The 18,869-nt window shown below is 33.3% G+C and overlaps 3 protein-coding genes across 4 annotated transcripts; 2 read left to right on the top strand and 1 right to left on the bottom strand.

Annotated features, from left to right (window-relative positions):
* Positions 1–2,903: 2,903 nt before the first annotated feature.
* Positions 2,904–5,873, top strand: LOC118052375 (protein NRT1/ PTR FAMILY 2.7). 2 transcript variants are annotated; one of them, XM_035063341.2, is made up of 4 exons: positions 2,904–3,061; positions 3,200–3,417; positions 3,580–4,109; positions 4,695–5,873. In XM_035063341.2, the coding sequence occupies exons 1-4, from the start codon at positions 2,965–2,967 to the stop codon at positions 5,527–5,529; spliced, it is 1,680 nt and encodes a 559-aa protein (XP_034919232.1). In that variant the 5' UTR covers positions 2,904–2,964; the 3' UTR covers positions 5,530–5,873. The 2 variants fall into 2 exon arrangements, with proteins under 2 accessions (XP_034919232.1, XP_034919233.1); XM_035063342.2 differs by having other exon boundaries at positions 2,916–3,061; positions 3,187–3,417.
* Positions 5,874–8,503: 2,630 nt separating this feature from the next.
* LOC118052396 (uncharacterized) lies at positions 8,504–9,775 on the bottom strand. Its single transcript, XM_035063363.1, has 2 exons — positions 8,928–9,775; positions 8,504–8,768 (listed from the first exon to the last, which is right to left on the bottom strand). The coding sequence occupies exons 1-2, from the start codon at positions 9,773–9,775 to the stop codon at positions 8,504–8,506; spliced, it is 1,113 nt and encodes a 370-aa protein (XP_034919254.1).
* Positions 9,776–12,694: 2,919 nt separating this feature from the next.
* LOC118052411 (nuclear transcription factor Y subunit B-1) lies at positions 12,695–17,476 on the top strand. The gene is made up of 7 exons (XM_035063384.2): positions 12,695–12,871; positions 13,163–13,384; positions 13,725–13,854; positions 13,985–13,990; positions 14,127–14,210; positions 14,316–14,354; positions 17,197–17,476. The coding sequence occupies exons 2-7, from the start codon at positions 13,167–13,169 to the stop codon at positions 17,242–17,244; spliced, it is 525 nt and encodes a 174-aa protein (XP_034919275.1). The 5' UTR covers positions 12,695–12,871; positions 13,163–13,166; the 3' UTR covers positions 17,245–17,476.
* Positions 17,477–18,869: the final 1,393 nt, after the last annotated feature.

Here is an 18,869-nt window from a genome sequence, read left to right as displayed (position 1 = left end):
ATATCTAATTAAAAAAATAGACTAAAGAATGACAAAAAATTATATAAATAAGTTGAAAATAATTAGAATTATAAAGAAAGATTTAGGATCACGTATAAAACTCGTGGATCCTTCACATTCCACTATCAATAAGCAATAGCTAATCAGTAAAAAGTGTCGGGCTTTCTTCACTAATGGCCACCAAATAATTCATCCATCTTTTCCAAAAACATGGCAATTCATAGAATGTCTCATTAGCACTGTAGTTGAAGAGACTTTCAAGAATAATTATTTGTCTCCAGTTGGCAAAAACAAGCACAATAACAGGCACATCTGGACAAACAAATAGTTTTATGATAAGATGTTAAAAGAACTATCCACACATATTTTTTCTTGTTCTAAACATTTTCATCATCTTTGATAGATACAGGGAAGCACGCCTTAACTTAGTGTCAGCCTGAAAAAGATACTTACAACCATCCAAAGAGAATTAATTACAAAGTATGACTTAATTGCTAGCAGATATATATAACTCTCCATGAAAACAAAGCTAATACAAGAATGTGGGGGAGAAGAAGCAAATAGTGCTTCTACTATCAAGTCCAAAAATAAATTAATTGATAACTTTTTTTTATCCAGCAAACTTTCCTTACTCGTACCTCTTGTGAAAAGGATTTTCCCTAAGATTAAAATGTTCATATGGTTGCTATTGCACAGCAGAATGTGTATTAGAGTCTTCATAACGCGCCATCATTTGATACATCCAAGTTAAGTAATATATTCCTTTTATGAACATGAAATAGAACATGATAATCATCTTTTTATCCATTACTAACACGCGTGGAGATTGTTGCAATAATTTCAGAACTAGTTTGGTATTTCTAAGTGCATGCTGAATAGAATAGATCAAATTATTAGTTAATGATGGGATATATATAACAAAAAGCAAGTTCCATCAAAATGCCTTAATGATGGTATCATATGATATTTTGTGGAGTATTTAGACTGTAAGGAACAAGCATATCTTTGAGGATAAGATGTTGGATTTGAATACACAGTTTCAACTTATTCTCCATAGTTTTACATTTTAGTTCAAGGTTTGGAACAATAACTTTGCATACACCGGAAATGATTTAATTAGAGGCCTAACAATATTTTATCATGAACTAATAAGTGAAGTATTTTCAGTTTAGAAGCTTGTCAATCCTTATATATATATAATTAATTAATTTATCATAGCTTTAATTAATGGTAAACCGGTTCCACTAATAATATCTTGATTATTATAAAAAAAAATTAAAAGGCACTAGTTCCAGTTCCACAAACCTTAGGATCATTAGAGGTTTACATGTTCATTAACTTCAGAGCCAATAAAATTAGTCGAGATGTATACAAGTTGGACCGAATACCCGTATTAATCAAAAATAAAAATTTATAAGTTAAAGATGCCACTCCATAATTTTACTAAAATTTTCAGGGTGGCATCATGTTAACCCTTGCATCTTCAATCCATTCCTTGAGACCTCCACCATGTGTGATTGGTTCATGTGCACAAACCCTGTCAAAATGATGTACTTTATGTGGCATTAGCACTAGCTTCACTAGGACTTGGAGGCACACGAATCACAATTGCAACAATGGGAGCAGATCAATTTGTAAAGTCAAATAATCAAGGAACATTCTTCAGTCGGTATTTTCTTACCTTGTACGTTGCTACTGCCATTAGCCAGCTCCACCACCACCGTCTATATTGAGGACAGTGTTAGCTAGGGTTTGGGATTTGGCATTTGCCTCACTGCAAATGCTACTGGCTTGGCTGTGGTTTTTTCTGGGAAAACAGTTTTATCGGCATGTCAAGACGAAGGGAAGTCCTTTAGCGAGCATTGCACGTCTAGTTGCTGCTGCAATTCGGAGAAGAAGGGTAGTGGAAACTGTTCAAAGCCAGCAAAATTATTATAATGGATGTGGAAATCCTATTGAAGCAGTTGGCTAGCTGTCCAACTGAAAGTCTCGGGTACGCTAACTCCACTCTTGATATAAATGGAATCAATCAATTAATTAATCCATGCATTAACAAAGAAACTAAATCATATTTTAAAATTATTGTTCATTCAGACTAATGCAACGTCTCTAAATTATAACAATTACTTCAGCCTATATACCTTTTTTTTTAATTGTGTTAGCAAAGAAACTAAATTATATTGTAAAATTACTGTTTATTCATACTTATGCAATTATCGATCATAATAGTTACTTCAATTTGAATATCTTTTTTTTTTGGTGCGTGCCTTATTATTTCTTGAGTTTGCATACCCTTTCTTTTAGTTTGTGTATTATTAAATAAGTGGGGCTGTACTTTTTCAAAAGTCTGTATTTATTGTCGTTTCTATTTGCCGTCAATTTATGCATTAAATAAGTGGGGGGAGTAGCATCATTCAAGATTATCTATAGATACTTGTGAAAGTCTTGACTTAAAAATAATAATTTCCTTTATGTATCATCCCCATCATCAATTAGTAAGTGTAAACATTAATTATCAATCTGTCTTACGTACAAAGCACTTCCAATAAATCAAAATTATATTAATTACAGAAAAAATACATTTTTATTTATTTATGTAGGTGTCCGGGCCAGCTTGCGAGCACCACGACTAATCCCACGGTCCACTGAACATCCTGCAAATCCAATAAGCATGAAAGACACCGCGGGAATAACAGGCGTGCACAATAAAATTTGAATTTTGATGTAGAGAAAAGGAACTCTACCATCACTAGACCAAGATTTCAAGTTACATTTTAAGAAAAAAAGAGATAGGGAGAGAAGTGATTAATTCATAACTCAAATATTTGTCAATTTCAATAATTATTTTGGTCATAATTGTGAGCTTCACGCCAGTATAAAACCAAGTAGATGTCACGCCACCAACAGCACAACTATAGCCCTGTTCCGAGACTGCCTTGAGAAAAAAAAAGAAGAAGAGAGAGAATGGAATCCTTGCAAACCACCTCCATTCCAAGTGACCAAGCACCGTCAATGAAGCACAGCAAACGAGGAGGATGGACTACCTTCCCTTTCATTATAGGTGAATCTTCCCTTTCTTTAATCTCTTTTTGTCAAGTATTTTTCGCAACTCTTGTTCTTAGATAGAGTTAATTATGCTGTTTAAACGTTATATTTACTGATATTGCAATATTTCTAATTTTTTAGCATGTGTACACAGGAGCTGTGATGGGTCTTACACTAGCAGCCGGAGCGGGGTCGTCGAATTTGATAGTATTTCTGGTAACTGTAATGAACATAAAGAGCATTAATGCTACTCAAATCAATAATATCATACTCGGTTGCTACAGCCTCTTTCCCATTGCTGGGGCTGTCATTGCCGACTCTTTCTTCAGCTCCTTCTACGTCGTTAGTGTTTTCGCCTTTGTTTCTTTACTGGTGAGTCTCTGTTCTTTGCAAGTCTGCATAATGGTTTTTTTTTACTGTGTTTTCGCCCTTGTTTTTCTCTTTTGAAATCTCTATATGGATGTTTATAAATTTTTCCTGAACTGTAAATTTTGTCCCTGATCATTTTATGATTTTTAACTCAACTTTCTGCAGAGCTTGATCTTGCTGACTCTAGCATCTACAATCCATTCCTTGAGACCCCCAACATGTGTGATTGGATCACTTGCTTGTGAAGCCCCATCAAAGCTTCAATATGCAGTACTCTACTTGGCGCTAGCATTAGCTTCCTTGGGAGTAGGAGGCACGCGCTTCACGATATCGACCATGGGAGCAGATCAATTCAAGAAGCCAAATGAGCAAGGAACTTTCTTTAGTTGGTATTTCTTCACCCTGTACCTTGCCAGTGCCATAAGCTTGACGGGTATCATCTACGTTCAGGATAGTGTGAGCTGGGTATTAGGGTTTGGCATTGGTGTTGTTGCTAATGCCATTGGATTAGCCGTGCTTTTGTTGGGAAAAAGGTTTTATTGCCATACGAAGCCCAAGGGAAGTCCCTTTGTAGGCATTGCTCGTGTTTTGGTTGCAGCTGTTAGAAAAAGAAGGAAACTGGAAACTGTTCAAAGCCAGGGTTATTTTCACGGAGACAACACAAAGGCGATTAGCAGTCCAACTGAAAGTCTCAGGTGCGCTCCACTCTGCAGTATTGTCATGGAATACAGTTAATTAAATAAATAAATTTTAATAATAGTGGTTCGGTGCTTAACTTTGCTTTCATGGCTTTCAGCAAGGGATTAGTTATTTAATTAATAGTGGTGTTTTTCATGGAGGATCAGCGGTCTGATAAATTATTTATTCAGCCAGTTAAATTGGAGAAGAATGAGTCACGTTAACTTGTATCGTATGTGCAAAATCCAAAGAAATATTCTGTATATTAACTTTAGAGATTCTTCTCCAATTAATTTAGCAATGGTACAGGAGGACATTGACACTTTACCTGCCCCCACATGCAAAGCAAGCTATACTATCAGCAATATGATTTTTGTATTTTTTTTAAAAAAATCAGACTCATAATCGTGTGGCACAACTTATTCCTTTTGAAATTCACAGTAATTTGTAAATATTGTTTGAGAATTGTAGAAATTTTATATGAAATTGAGTTGTTTTTTGACTGAAATTATTACAAACTTTCTTCTTGATCTTCAGTACCTTTCTGGTTGCTTCTCCTTGCCATGAAAAACACTGAGTAGACGACAATAATTTCCACGCAGATTTTTGAATTGTGCAGCGCTAAGATTTGAAGATGACCGAAAATCAGACGGCTCCTATTCAAGTTCCTGGTGGCTATGTACAGTGGAGGAAGTTGAGGATCTCAAGACCCTGATCAAAATCATGCCACTGTGGTCTAGCAGTATCTTATTGAGCACTACCATAGCTATGATTAACAGCCTAACAGTCCTCCAAGCCCTAACCATGGACAGGCACCTCGGACCACACTTCAAAATCCCAGCTGGGTCATTCCTGGTATTTAGCATTTTAGCCACAGCAATCTCAATCTCCATCATCGATCGTTTCCTGCTCCCAATGTGGGAAAAATTGACTCGAAGATCTCTGAAACCCCTCCAACAAATAGGTATTGGCCATGTCATTAACATATTCGCTATGGTGGGATCTGCCTTGGTGGAGACGAGGAGGCTTCGTGTGGTTCGAACCCATCACCTTAACCGCGAACCACCCGGCTCAGTCGTGCCGATGTCAGGTCTATGGCTTATGGTTCAGTTTATCGTGATTGGCGTTGGTGAAGCTTTTCATTTTCCAGGACAAGTTGCCTTGTATTACCAAGAATTCCCAAAGTCGCTAAGAAGCACTTCTACTGCTATGATATCACTGTTAATTGGGATTGGATATTATCTAAGCACAGCAATAATCGATTCCGTACGCCGGTCTACAGGATGGTTGCCTGATAACATCAACGACGGGAGATTAGATTATGTATTTTGGTTGTTGACGGCGATAGCGTTCTTGAACTTTGGGTACTACCTGTTATGTACCAAGATGTTCAAGTACCAGAACACTGAGAATCATGAAAATGAGGCTTCTGCTTAGTAGGCTGATCTGATTTAAATGGGCTGGGCTTAGCCTGCCGTAATGTTTGAACTGTGACGTTGCTTTCTAATAGGCCTAAGCTTATTAATTGAAATTTGTCTTAACACTTGCAGCAGAATAAAGAACAAGGCTTTAGCCTAACAGCCATCAAGTGGGCTTTAGCCCATGAAGAATGCAAACTTGTGAAGAAAATGGGCTCTTGCTTGCATATCTTTTACTTTCCCAACGCTATATTTCGGCTAAGGTTAAATTATAGGAGTGGTCGGTCCATTAAATTGTAGATCTCAGTTTTATTATCGCCTCGTTAGTGGGATACATTGGTCTTTTTGAGACCTGAAAGTGAATATGATCTTGAAATGACTCGAATAGATGTTATGTAAGTGGGAATAGTAAATAAACTTTCATGAGTAAGGATTATCATCTTTAAGATATTAATTGCTTTAAATATATTTTTGCTATATGATTTAAGTAATATGTCTTTAAGATACAACAAGGCAATAATTTTTATAAGTTTCTTAAAAAAAAATTATTTTATTTATCACAAACATGGACATAAAGTTTATCGAGAAAAAATTAGGGGGAAAAGTAAGATTGTTTTTTAATTGATTTCTGTCAACATTAAACTAATATTTATAAGAAAAAATAATACTCTTTCAAGCCAAGATATATATAGAGTTTAAAGAGACATTTTTTTAATCAGTATGTTTGTAAAATTCAAAATGCAACTCTTCAGACAAATTAATTGAATAACTTGGCTAGAGATTTCATGTATAAGTACTTGTAACTAAATCTCTTAAAAGACCTTTAATGAAATGATTTGCTAGATTATTACAAGATCTAATACACAATGATAAGTATCCCATCATAAATTAATTGCCTTATATATTAATGTTTTAAGTGGATATGTCTAGATTTTTCATTATGAATTTTATTAAATGCATCATGCATGGTTGTTTGACTATCACAGTATAAAAAAATAGATGACATCGATTGTAGCCACAACTTAATATCCAATAATATATTTTCCAACCATTTCATTTCCTTGCTCGCAGCTGCAAGAGCTGTAAACTCGGATTTAAGGGTGAGCAAAAAAACCGATAAACCGATTAAACCGAGAAAACCGGAAAAAAAATAACTGAAAAAACCGAACCGAAAAAAAAAACCAAATTAACCGATTAAAAAATCACAAAAAAATTCTGGTTCGGTTCGGTTCTGGTTTCTAAAGTCTGAAACCGATTGAACCGAACCGAACCGGTTCAATCAACCAGCAGGTCCAGCACTTAAAAAAAAAATACAAGTATAAATAGAAACATTTCCTAACCCTAGCCGCCCCGTCTCTCACTTTACCCCCCCGCCCCACCCTCTCTCCCTTCTCTGTCTCTCACAGTCTCACTTTCCCCCCCGCCCCCCCGTCTCTCACTTGAGTCCCCGGATGCAACAAGGCATAGTTTAATCACAAGGCAGCTATTCAATGGATTTAAAAAGCACGACTTGAAAAGACAGTCAAATATGAGCAGCTTGTGGTCTTCAACTTTTAGTAATTGGTTGTGAGAAGATTTCTGCCCAGTCTTCCTAGTTGATCCTTTATCAGTCCAAGATGCCAGCCTTTAAAGGAATTGGTTCAGTTCCTCGGCTTCGGCATAAATGCAGTGCCCGTCATTGAAGTTCTCTGCATCTCTCTCACTTTACCCTCTACTAGTAGATCCCTTCATTTTCTTTTGTTTTTCATTTCCGTGGAACCCCCTGCCATTTGATTAATTACAATGTTTGGGTCTTGGGTTTTTTGCTTGATTTGCAGGGTTGAGATTTGTAGGAGAAGCATAGAGGACCATTGGGTTTAATCGGTTTGGAAGGGAAAAAAACCAAACCGAACCGAAATTAATCGGTTTGAACCGGTTTTCGGTTCGGTTCGGTTCAAAAAATTAAAAAAAATAAATTCGGTTTGGATGTTTATTTTGGTTTAAAACCGGACCGAACCGGAAATGCTCAGCCCTACTCGGATTCCATTGCAAAACTAGGTAGACATGTTTGTTTTTTTAAAATCCAAGAAATAACATCGCCTCCTAGAATAGATATTCATATAGAAGTTGAATTATTACTCGCACTAGTTATCAAACTAACATTAGTATAACCTTCAAGTACAACCATAAAATTATTATAAATAATCTAAAATTCATAATCCTTTTCAAGTAACCAAGTACTTTTGTAATTTTTTTTCAATGATCGATGTTGAGATCTCTTGTGTATCTAGATAATTTGCACATTGTGAAAGCAGTATCTAATCCTATACAATGCATGATATACATTAACCTACCAATTATACTAATATGTTAAATATGAGCAATTGATCTATCAATATTTTTTGTCAACTTAAAAGAAATATCATATGGGGTATGTGCTTATTTGATATTCAAATTATTGGACTTTTAAAAAAAACTTTAACAAATAACAAAATCCCTCACTATGCTTTCTTTTTTCGATACCTAAAATTGTATCTATCCTATTTAAGTTTTTAGTTTTGAATTTTGAGGCTAGATAAAGACATTTTACTATACCAAAATCATTTATAAATTTAGAATAAATACATTTATAAACTCTATTATATTTAAAACCATATTCTAAAATTAGAGAATCAAATCTATAATGTCACTGTTTAAATGTTTATTTTAATCTATATAAAGATTTAATTGACGTGGAGTTTTCTCCCTAATTTTTTTTTTAATATCTAAATCTATTAATTTAGTATTTTTTCGTATTATAAAGCACAACAAAATCTTTTTTTCTTTTTAATGTGAGATAAAATTTTATTTATTTATTTATCTCATAAGCTATTTTATAACAATAGTTTGGTATTAATTTAATAATTATTTTATTTGATAAATAATAAATAGAATATGAATATTTTAATATTGTCAAACTCAATTTAAATATAAATTCAAAATTTTGTCTCGAAACTCGAAAATGATTATCAAACTCAGTTCACGCATGATGGTTCAGCGGCGGGTGAGGTCGGCTGTGGTGATGTTGGTGACTTTGGTGGAGACGACGACTTAGGATTCTTGGGGACATATTTCCTGGCCCAAACATGTTTTCCATTAATGGTGAACTTTGCCTTGCTCTGTCCCTGAAGAACGCTGTGAATGACGGCAGCAGAGGTCACAACAAGGCGTGCATACAGTGGCTGCTCCTCTGTCGAGACTTCTTGCATATAAATTGCCTCAATGCAATCTCCACGCTTCCTATGACCAGAAATTAAACGATGATAATTAGTCAAACTATTTTTAATTAGAAAATGTGATAATTTCTCAATACAAATTAAGAGTTTGCATTCTCAAAATTTTATATTATAACATAAAAAATATAGACATGTAAGAGAGATCGATAGAGAGATTAATTACTTGGTGAAAAAGTCTCTGATTTCATCTTCTGAAATAGGGTACCCTTTAGAGAACGTCAAGAAAATAGTCCTATTATCAGCATACACGTCCTTCTCTCCCTGGTGATCACCATTAACAATCTTTATACGATTCAGTACTCCGGCGATATTCTCAGTACTCGTAATCTGCCTCTGAACTGAAAGGTCATAAGGGTCATAAGCCGGCAAAATTCCAATATTAGGCGCCATGAACTGGGAACTGATCCCCAGACCATAAACACCAGCAGCAGCAGAATTATAACACAGCACAGGATCAAACGCTGGACCATAATAATTCGAAGGGTTCCCTTCTCGACCAATAAAATTTTCAGCAACAATAGTATTTCCTTTTCCGGCAGCCTTTTTTTCGATGACTTGTCGCGAAATATCTTCGAAAGCTCTTGCGCAAACTTCGTCGATGATCTTTGTGAGCACGCGAAGAATACCAGGTCGATTGTCATGGAAAAAACGAAGGGAGAGGCCAGTTTTTGTCAATTGTCGGGTCAAAGGAACTTCATCGTTCATACTTTCTGGAGAGAAGTGGAACCGGTCGGTCTCTAGGCAATTCAAACAAAGAACAGCCTCATCTGCTAGAGAATTGACAAGGGCATCAGGCAATGACAGCATCTTGTCCACTAAATTATCACGTGCCTCCTTTTCAAGCCAAATCCATAAGGCCATAACTTGCATGGACTCTGCGGGGTCGCGATCAAGATTGACAGTAAGTCTAGTATAGAGGGTTCTGTCAATGGTGTGAAAAATCTTGAACTCTTCTGGGGTCACCATGGAATTCAAAACAGAGGGAGAAGAGGGCACCGTCGAGGATTCCATGGCTGTTTAACTGTGATTTGGTTCTCAGAAATGAGAGACAAAATGGGGAAATCAACAGTGGTGTCTGTTGTATTCTTATAGAGATGCAAGAATACAGTTGTTGGATTTGAGTTGTGACTATGGAGAATGAAGGGGTATGTTTTTGGAGAGTTGCCATTGTTGTTGCAGAAATGGTATGTTTGTTTTAGCTTCCGTTTTGGGTTTCAATGGCAAACGTTCAAAATGGATATTCTTGGTTGGAGATTTGTAGGGTGCGGTGTATCAAAATTCCAATCTCACATACATCAAGTAATGCAACGAGGACCAAATTTTTTTTTTTCTTTTTTTCTTTTTCTTTCATTTGCTTGTATAAATAAATTCTCTTTATTTTCCCTTTTAAGCTTAAGATAGATTTGGACTCTTTCACTAATCTTAGCTAAAAAAATTATGCTGTTCAGTTTGTAACTACCGTATATTTGCAATATCGGATAGAATTAAATGGATATAAAAAAAAAGAAAATCATTTCATCATAAAAATTCTATCTTTTTAATTTTCTTAAATATATATATATATATATATATATATATATATATTAATTTCTTCTCTTATGTTTATCTTTATCTGTCTTTTTGAAAGGATTATTAAAAAATTATTTTTTTTATCTCGTAGTCACAATATTATAAAAATAATAAAATCTATCCATCATGAAAAACAATTTCCTAAGTTTGTTTATTAAATTAAGAAAATGATAGTATGAATAAAATTTGTTATAACCACATCACTGATGTAGTTTATTAAAGAATAATTATTAGTACCTCACAACTAATTAATGATGATTTTTATAGTATTTAAAAAATAACTAATTATATTTTAGTAGTTATTATCTAGATCTATGTTTTAAAGTGAAGATATTTTTATTATTTTATATATCATACATTTTATTTTTCTAGACTTCAGAAAATAATCAAATAAGATATTACTGCTCACTCTTTCACCACCATAAAATTTTCCACAACTAAAGTAAGGTTGAATTACAAATCAGAATTAGTAGATAATATTTACATTTGGCATTTATTCCAACCAAAATTGAGATTTTAAAAAACTTCTAAGAAACAAGAATGACAAGCCCGAGATTGCTCTACAGCAACGACATCGTTTTCCACCCGCCAGACACAACTCCCATCCACACCTACCTCGAATCCAATTCAGGCTCTTACACTGTCACACGGACACATATACGTTTGCTTTTTAGATTAGATTTAAATATGTATTTGGTAAAAAAAATAATTAAAATTTATATATAATAAAATATATGTATAAAATGTTTAGTAATTATATGGTTGGGATTATTTTTAAAATATTTTTTATTTGAAAATATATTAAAATTATTTTTTATTTTTAAAAAATTATTTTTTGTATAAACACATTGAAATAATCTGAAAAAAAAAGATAATTTTTTTTAAAAATATTTTTAAAACACAAAAATAAATATAATTTTATGAAACTAAATTACAAAAACATATAAAAACTATTTCTCAAAAATTAAATTTCAAAGTTAAATTTTTAATAAATCCTATTATAAAAAAATACAATTTAGTATGTTAACAAACAACTTTCTATATTTCAAACACAAAAATTCCAAGTAAACCAACGCAGCCATAACAACACGGCATTTCTCTTATTCTGTGGCCGACACTTACAACGACTTCCAAATTCCGTCAAAATCCTCTTACCTTCGAACCCACGATTTCTCTACAAATCCTTAAACTCCACAAAAAAAACACGTCAAATTATGTGTCAAAAAGCACGTCGGAGCAGCCTATCCTAGTATGTTTTTTTTTTTTTTTTAAAAAAAAAAAATTATAACCTGCATGCTAAATTTATGATTTTATTTTTTTTTAATTTTTTTTTTTAATTTTTTTTATACTTAGTCAATTTATTCAATTCTTTTTGTTTTTTTGTTTTTATGTATTTTCACCTTTTGTTTTTAAAAATTATTCCACAAATAATGTTTTATTGTATCATTGTAATATTATTTTGTTTTACAGTTATATCAAAAATTAGTTTGAAGTCTTATATATTTTTATTAATATATATGATTTTTGTTATATACAAATATCGATTTTATGATTCACAGTTATATTTTTTACTTAATATAAAAAAACACATTAAAAATACCTGCACAATAATTCTTTTCATTAAAAAAAAAATTATTCAACTTGTAGTTAGACAAGTTAAATAAACATGTTAACATTTTGCTTTTTTTTGTATTTAATAACACAAATAGTTCTCATAGATCTTTTAATTTACAGTTAAATTTAAAAAATAATAATTAAAAAGCTTGTATATTTATTTTTTTGTCAAAAAAAATTATCTAAATTACAACAAAGCACATGTCATATAACTAGTTTAATAAAGAAAAACCGTGGTTTTAACATATAATAAAATGGTGTGTTTAGCAGAGTGGTTCAACTTGCTTTTCGTTAAAATTTATTTATATTATTTCATATAAAAAATATTTTTTAAAATATAAAAAATAATTTTAATATATTTTAAATAAAAAATATTATAATAAATAATTATCACCGTACTTACAAACAACTCAAAATCCATCGAAGAATATATAACTGTTAAACTTAACAAGTTAAAAAAAAAAAAGGTTAAAAAATAAGAGGAAATTTATTTTTTAATTTATTTAGATTATTTCGTATAAAAATATTTTTTAAAATATATAAAAAATAATTTTAATATATTTTTAAATAAAAAAAATATTATAATAAATAATTATCACCGTACGTTCAAACAACTCAAAAAAATGAGAGAAAATGAAAGAAACGTGTGACTTCGTGTGGGCCAGGACAAGGGGACCCGCAAAACTTAAAACTGGGCAGCCAAACAAACGTAGAACCAACGGTGTAGATAAACATAAAGCCAAACCAATCAAAGAAAATCAAAATAAAATTCGGCAAATCATAAACTGCTATCTCCTTCATCCCTCCCCCTTCTTCTCTCTTCTCCATCGTCAGATCTAAAAAACTTTCTCTCTTTCTGTTTCTCCCCCCCTTCCAACTCTCGCGCCAAATACAAAACAGCTCCCCCCCCCTCTCTTTCTCCAGGTAATAACTAACAACCTCCACTCTCTCTCTAAAAGCCACCTCTCATAGGGTTTCGATTTCCTTCAATTCCACTCTCTTATATACTTTCTGTCTCCTATACCTATTCGTGTCCGTATCCGTGCGTGTATACGTATAGAAACGTGTTGTGTGTGGAATTTGAATTTATTATACGTGCAATCTAGGGTTTGATTAGGGGATAATTTTTTATGTTTGTGATTAGTTTATAATTGCTTTGAATTTTGAAATAACGAGGTGTGTTTTCTTTTGTGATCAATGTTTGGATTTTTTTAGTAAGATGGCCGATAATCCGACCAGTCCGGCGGCGGGGAGCCACGAGAGTGGTGGTGAGCAGAGCCCGCGGTCAGGGGTGAGAGAGCAGGATAGATACCTGCCTATTGCTAATATTAGTAGGATCATGAAGAAGGCGTTGCCGGCTAATGGAAAAATTGCTAAGGATGCTAAGGATACTGTTCAGGAATGTGTTTCTGAGTTCATTAGCTTTGTTACCAGCGAGTAAGTGAAAGAGTTGACTGGTTTTGGTTTTGATTATTGACAATTGCCCTTTGTTTGTGTATCGTACTCATAGAGATAGTGTGATTCGGTGTAGAACTGTTATTGGTGGTTTTGGAGGATGGGGTATTGATTGCTTTATGAAATGCAATGGTATTTTGGAGATGTTGCTTTTGTTTATCTGATTGGGTGGCCTGGGATTAATGGTTTTCTCTTGTTTTCTGATTAATGTAGTTGTGAATTGAGGCTTTAATTTGTGCGATGAAATTGTGCCTTTGGAAATTAGGGTTCTTGCACTGAGGGTCTGGTTTTGTGAAATGTGATTGGATGCTGTTTTCTTTAGGGCGAGTGATAAGTGTCAGAAGGAGAAGAGGAAGACGATCAATGGGGATGATTTGTTGTGGGCAATGGCAACGTTAGGATTTGAGGATTATATTGAGCCACTTAAGGTGTACCTGGCTAGGTACCGGGAGGTAATTAGTTTGTTTTCTTGTCTATGATTTATTTTGTTTACATATAGGTTAGTTTGTAATCTAATCATCTGACTCTTCTCTTTCCTTCTCTTTCACCGATTGGTTTTATTGGATCACTGCCATGTCACAGTTGGAGGTAATAATCATTTTTCTAATTGAAGCATTGTTTCCTTCTTTTATCGTTTTTTTTCAATTTAACCACCTTTTATATGAATATTTTTTCAAGAAAAAAATTCTATAAAGTTGTGTTATATTTTTAGCAACTTTGGCAGGGTGATGCAAAGGGGTCTGTTAGAGGTGGAGATGGATCTTCTAAACGGGATGCAGTTGGAGGTCTGCCTGGTCAAAATGCACAGGTAAGTTTGTAATCATGCTTTAGAGGTTGATTATTCTGACCTTACTAAGTTTCATTAGCTCACCATACTGTCTTCTTGTTGTGTTTGGATGAACTACCATGTCAGTTTGCTTTTCAAGGATCGATGAACTATACGAGTCCACAAGTAATCCTCTCTCACTCCCCCCCTCCCTCCTATTCCACACACACACGCACAAACAAGCACAGATTCTTAAACCTAATGGAATATATAGTCAAATGTTAAATATTTAAATCAACAGTATCAGAGAATTGTAAATCTTGATTTATTGAATTGGTTGTCTACTTATTAATTGCTCATGCAATTTCCTTCGCTCTTGGATTCAAAAACTGCGGCCATTGGGTCAAATATAAATAACATGCATATTATGCTAGAATAATTAGTCCTTTTCTTTCTTCACAAAAAAAATTATATGTAGCACTGTTTGCACTTGTCCCCAAAAGATCCTCATATTTTTAATCCTGGATTGATAGGAAAAACAGATTTGACTAAATGCTTGGCAAAAAATTAATTATGTTGATTGGTCAAAAAGTCACAAATTGATATAGAAAGTGTAAAATTAACCAATACTTAAAAGAGGAAAAGGGAAGGTAAAAGCTCACTGAGTGAAAGGGGAAATTCTGTAGGAAATTACACGTATATTTACTCACAATCATTTTGATAACAGGAGTAGGTAAGGTTCAGAAGGAAAAAAATATTTTTTAATATATTGGTCCAAACCAATCATTGCTGGGGAGTTACTTAATCACCACAAACAGTGACTTGTATATATTTGCAAACAAGTAAATTTTCAACCATTTGATTGTTAACAAAATGAAAGAATGCATGCCTAAATTGCTACTAGGCTCAGGCTGTACGTGATTGTTGGGAATCCTGGTTTTTTAGGTCTTATAAGATATATCTGTCAGGCTATCACCACATTTGCAGTGCTATGTGGTGTCTCTGCATCTGAAGCAATTTATGGATTTTATCCATGTTTTTGGGTGTGTTACCTATTGTTTTCTAAACTTAATGCTAGAAGGTTTCTATATGTAAAGTGGGGGATGCTTGCCCAAGTGTTGTCAAAGGTAAAAGGCGCTAAAATGCGTCAAGCCAGGAAAATGCCCAAGGCGATCAACCTTTATGATACAAAAAATTACATGTACAATATTACATATGATATAACTTAGTAGAAATTTCTGCAGTATAACAGAAGAGAGAGAAGGAATAACATGGAGAGAGAAAAAAAAAGTGAAGAAGAGAGAAATTAGGAAACAACAAGATGAGATGACAGAAGAATAAAAGATAAAGGAGTGCCTCTGATGTTCTTCAGTCTTCACTCTTGAATCTTCTTTCACTTCTTCTTTGGTGGTGTTTCACTTTTGTATCTGTTCTTCTTGTTTCAACTTTCAAGTCTGTTTCTCTTCGTCTATAACTTTTATTTCTTTTTCTTTTTTTACCTCAATCTATATTTTTTACAAAACTACTGTTAAATTTTTTATAAGACCAGAAAAAGAGACAACCAAGACAAAACATAAGTCTTTTTTTTTTTTTTTTAAAATAAAGATGCAGAAATCAAAGAGACACCTCTTCAAACCAATCCTTAGTTTCACATAATTTTCATCAGTTAACTCCTTTATTGCGTGCCTGTCATGGACAGGCGCTTGCCTTTTCTAACTTCATTACCCCAGGCTAATGAAGGTGCCTCCACCTCGCCTCCGGGGATTAAGTGAGGGCCCGGGTGCCTTGTGACAACACTGGCTTGCCCTAAATCCATTTACTCACTGTAACTTGCTGTAAGAATTGGTTTGGCGTCTCAAATTATATGCCAGTGCTTTCCCAGTATCCTTGTTAAATCACCCTTGAACACCCATTCTTGGAGAAGGGGCCTGAGGTTGTCATTGCTGATAATGACAGTTTCAAATTACTTGTCTTCAATCGTTCCATGAAAATACTTCTAATTTCTAGAGTCTCGGAAGCAAAATAATAACCTAAAGCTATCCCTAAGCATGATATAGGACGTGGGGAAGTCTGTTTGATTCAAGGTGAATAATGGTAAACCTTGCAGCCAGTCAACGATAATGTACAGCTGTCTGGTAAACATTTAACATGCAGATGATGAGCCCCTAGCCGCCTAAAGTAAAACCTACCCAATTTTCCAATTCTTCTTGGACATCAAATGATTAACATTCTTATATTAGCATTGTTTATCAGTGCTCCAGCTTGCTGGAATAACTTATGGTTGACTATGAGTTTTTTTTAGACCTGGTTTAATTATGTGAAAGATCATATTTGGCTTGATGATGGAGTCGTATCTTTGTCAGTGTCTGTCTTAAATGTTGGTCTTGAGAAATCTCTATAACAAAGCTACAATTTGCATCCTAATGATTTTGCATTAAAGGTCTTGTATTTCTAATTGAAACGGATCAATCCTTTCTAATCTATCCAGGAACGTTTCAAGAGTGATGGTGAACAATGCAAATCAGTTGATATTTTCATTTTAAAATCTTCTTTTGATACTTAGCATGAACAAAACATGAAAAATGTGCATCAATGTATCGGAATGAAAATATGAGGCATGCGAAGAACCAGGAGTTAATTTCTCTTTTTGCACGGTTTAAATTGAATGAGTTGAACAAAATTGAGGCACCTCATGTTATTGATTTTTATGCATGTAGTTTTTATCTTTTATTTACAAATGACTGTTCTTTGATGGCCTTTTTGCCACCATGCATTCATACTGTCTTAAATGTGTGTGCATTATTAGGATCTAGGATTTGATTACACGTAGGGTGTAGCTAGTTTAGTGTCTGAGTTCTTTCCTTGTTATCTTGTTCCATTCCTCATAGATAGATGTGTCAATAATCAATGTGGAAAATGAAATCAGATGCTCTTCCCCCCCATTCTTTTAAGGTGAAAGGGGATTAGGGGGTTGGTGAAATTGCAATTGTGGCTTGTATTCTTATGAGCTTCTTGCCATCTTGCGCAGGCGCAGGGACAGCATATGATCCTTCCTTCCATGCCAGGCAACGAGTAGGGTTTGGCTTTGATTTTGTCAATTCAGTGAATTGTAAGTTGTAACGTTGGTAAAACTTTCTAGTTCCAACACTTGTAGAATCTAATCTCTCGCATTAGTTGATCTGATTGGAACCAAAGTGCCCTATATATTCTGGTGGCTTTGGTTTTTGGTTGTTTGTTGGGGGTGGTTTGAATTTGGTTGATGCCTTCATCATCAGTGCAGTTTTAATAGATAGATTAATTTCTGTAAATTTGTTTTCTCAAATATATATTTTTCCGAGCATTGCAAGTATGATTTCTTGGAGCATTTGACGCTATACCTAATAAGCCGATGATGTCAGCCTTTGATTTTTCAGAAAGGTATATGCTTGTCAATTGTCAAATTTACGGACCTATCCTGATCTTCAAGGACGAGTCAGCGTCACTACCATACCTTAAAGTGACTAAAAACTGGAAACAGGGATCTTTGATCTGTCACTTTTCATCATTGATGTTTTTGCCTGTGAACTCCTGTGGTTCCTGGATTTTGAGCGACAATTCTTCGTATGATTTTGAATGAATTCATTATTGATTTATCGAAATTAAAATGTTTTTTTTTTCATTAATATTTAATACTATGGAAAAGCACAGTTTTAAAGACATTTTATAAATTACATCCAACTATAAAAACAATCTTGAACAATAGGGGTTTCTTAGCATCTTGTAATCCTGAACTAATTAATAAAGCTGAGTTTAAAGATGGCACCTTCACGGCGAAGAAACTAAAACAGAGATAATGGGGATAGAGAAGATAAAACATAATAGAGGAGATGGTGATAAAATGAAAATAAAAATGTGTTTGATATTGATATACAAGACAAGGTAATTATTGTGTATCATGTTTGGTTGATGATGGATAATGCATAATTAAATATGAGAAAAATCTAAATCAATTTTACTTTTTATGTGTTACTATCTAATTTATATACTTCATAAAATATAAATATTATTTTAGTTTAATTTATATTTAGTGTTGAAATTAATAATAATATAACAATCTTAGTTATAAAATCTGAATTAATCTGATGGGTCCACTCATGAAGGAGCTAACCTAAAATCCTGGCTAAACCAAGACTTGAACCAATTTGAATTTATGAGAAAATAAATGAAGAATTGGCCTAGTCTAACTCGAAACATGAGTCGACTACTACTCTGGTCAATCAAAGTAAAACATGGATAAAAACATGTTATTTTTTTTTTTTATCAAAACAATATCATTTTGATTATTTTAAAAAAAAAAAATTGGGTTAACTTATGTCAAGGGTTGATGTGGTTAACCCTTTGGCCCTTGAATCTCGGCTTTATTTTTTGTTGAGTTTTAAAACTATGATAATAATTATTTTTATACTTACATGATTTAGTTAGATAATTTTAAAATTAAGAATTTTTTACAAAGATATTTATTTTAAAAATAAAAATTATTAATTATTGTCTCTAAAAACATGTTTTTTATATATACTTCATGATTTAAAATTACAGAAATTCACTTTTAAAATTATTTTAGAAATAATTTTTTTATTATTTCTGTATATCTCTAGAAAAACATGTTTTTGTCGCTACTGATTCTGTCTTTTTATATATATAAAAACAGTAATTAAATGCTAA

Source organism: Populus alba, chromosome 8 (assembly GCF_005239225.2).
Source record: "Populus alba chromosome 8, ASM523922v2, whole genome shotgun sequence".
NCBI classification, from domain to species: Eukaryota; Viridiplantae; Streptophyta; class Magnoliopsida; order Malpighiales; family Salicaceae; genus Populus; species Populus alba.
This window is presented reverse-complemented; position numbering and strand designations above follow the sequence as displayed.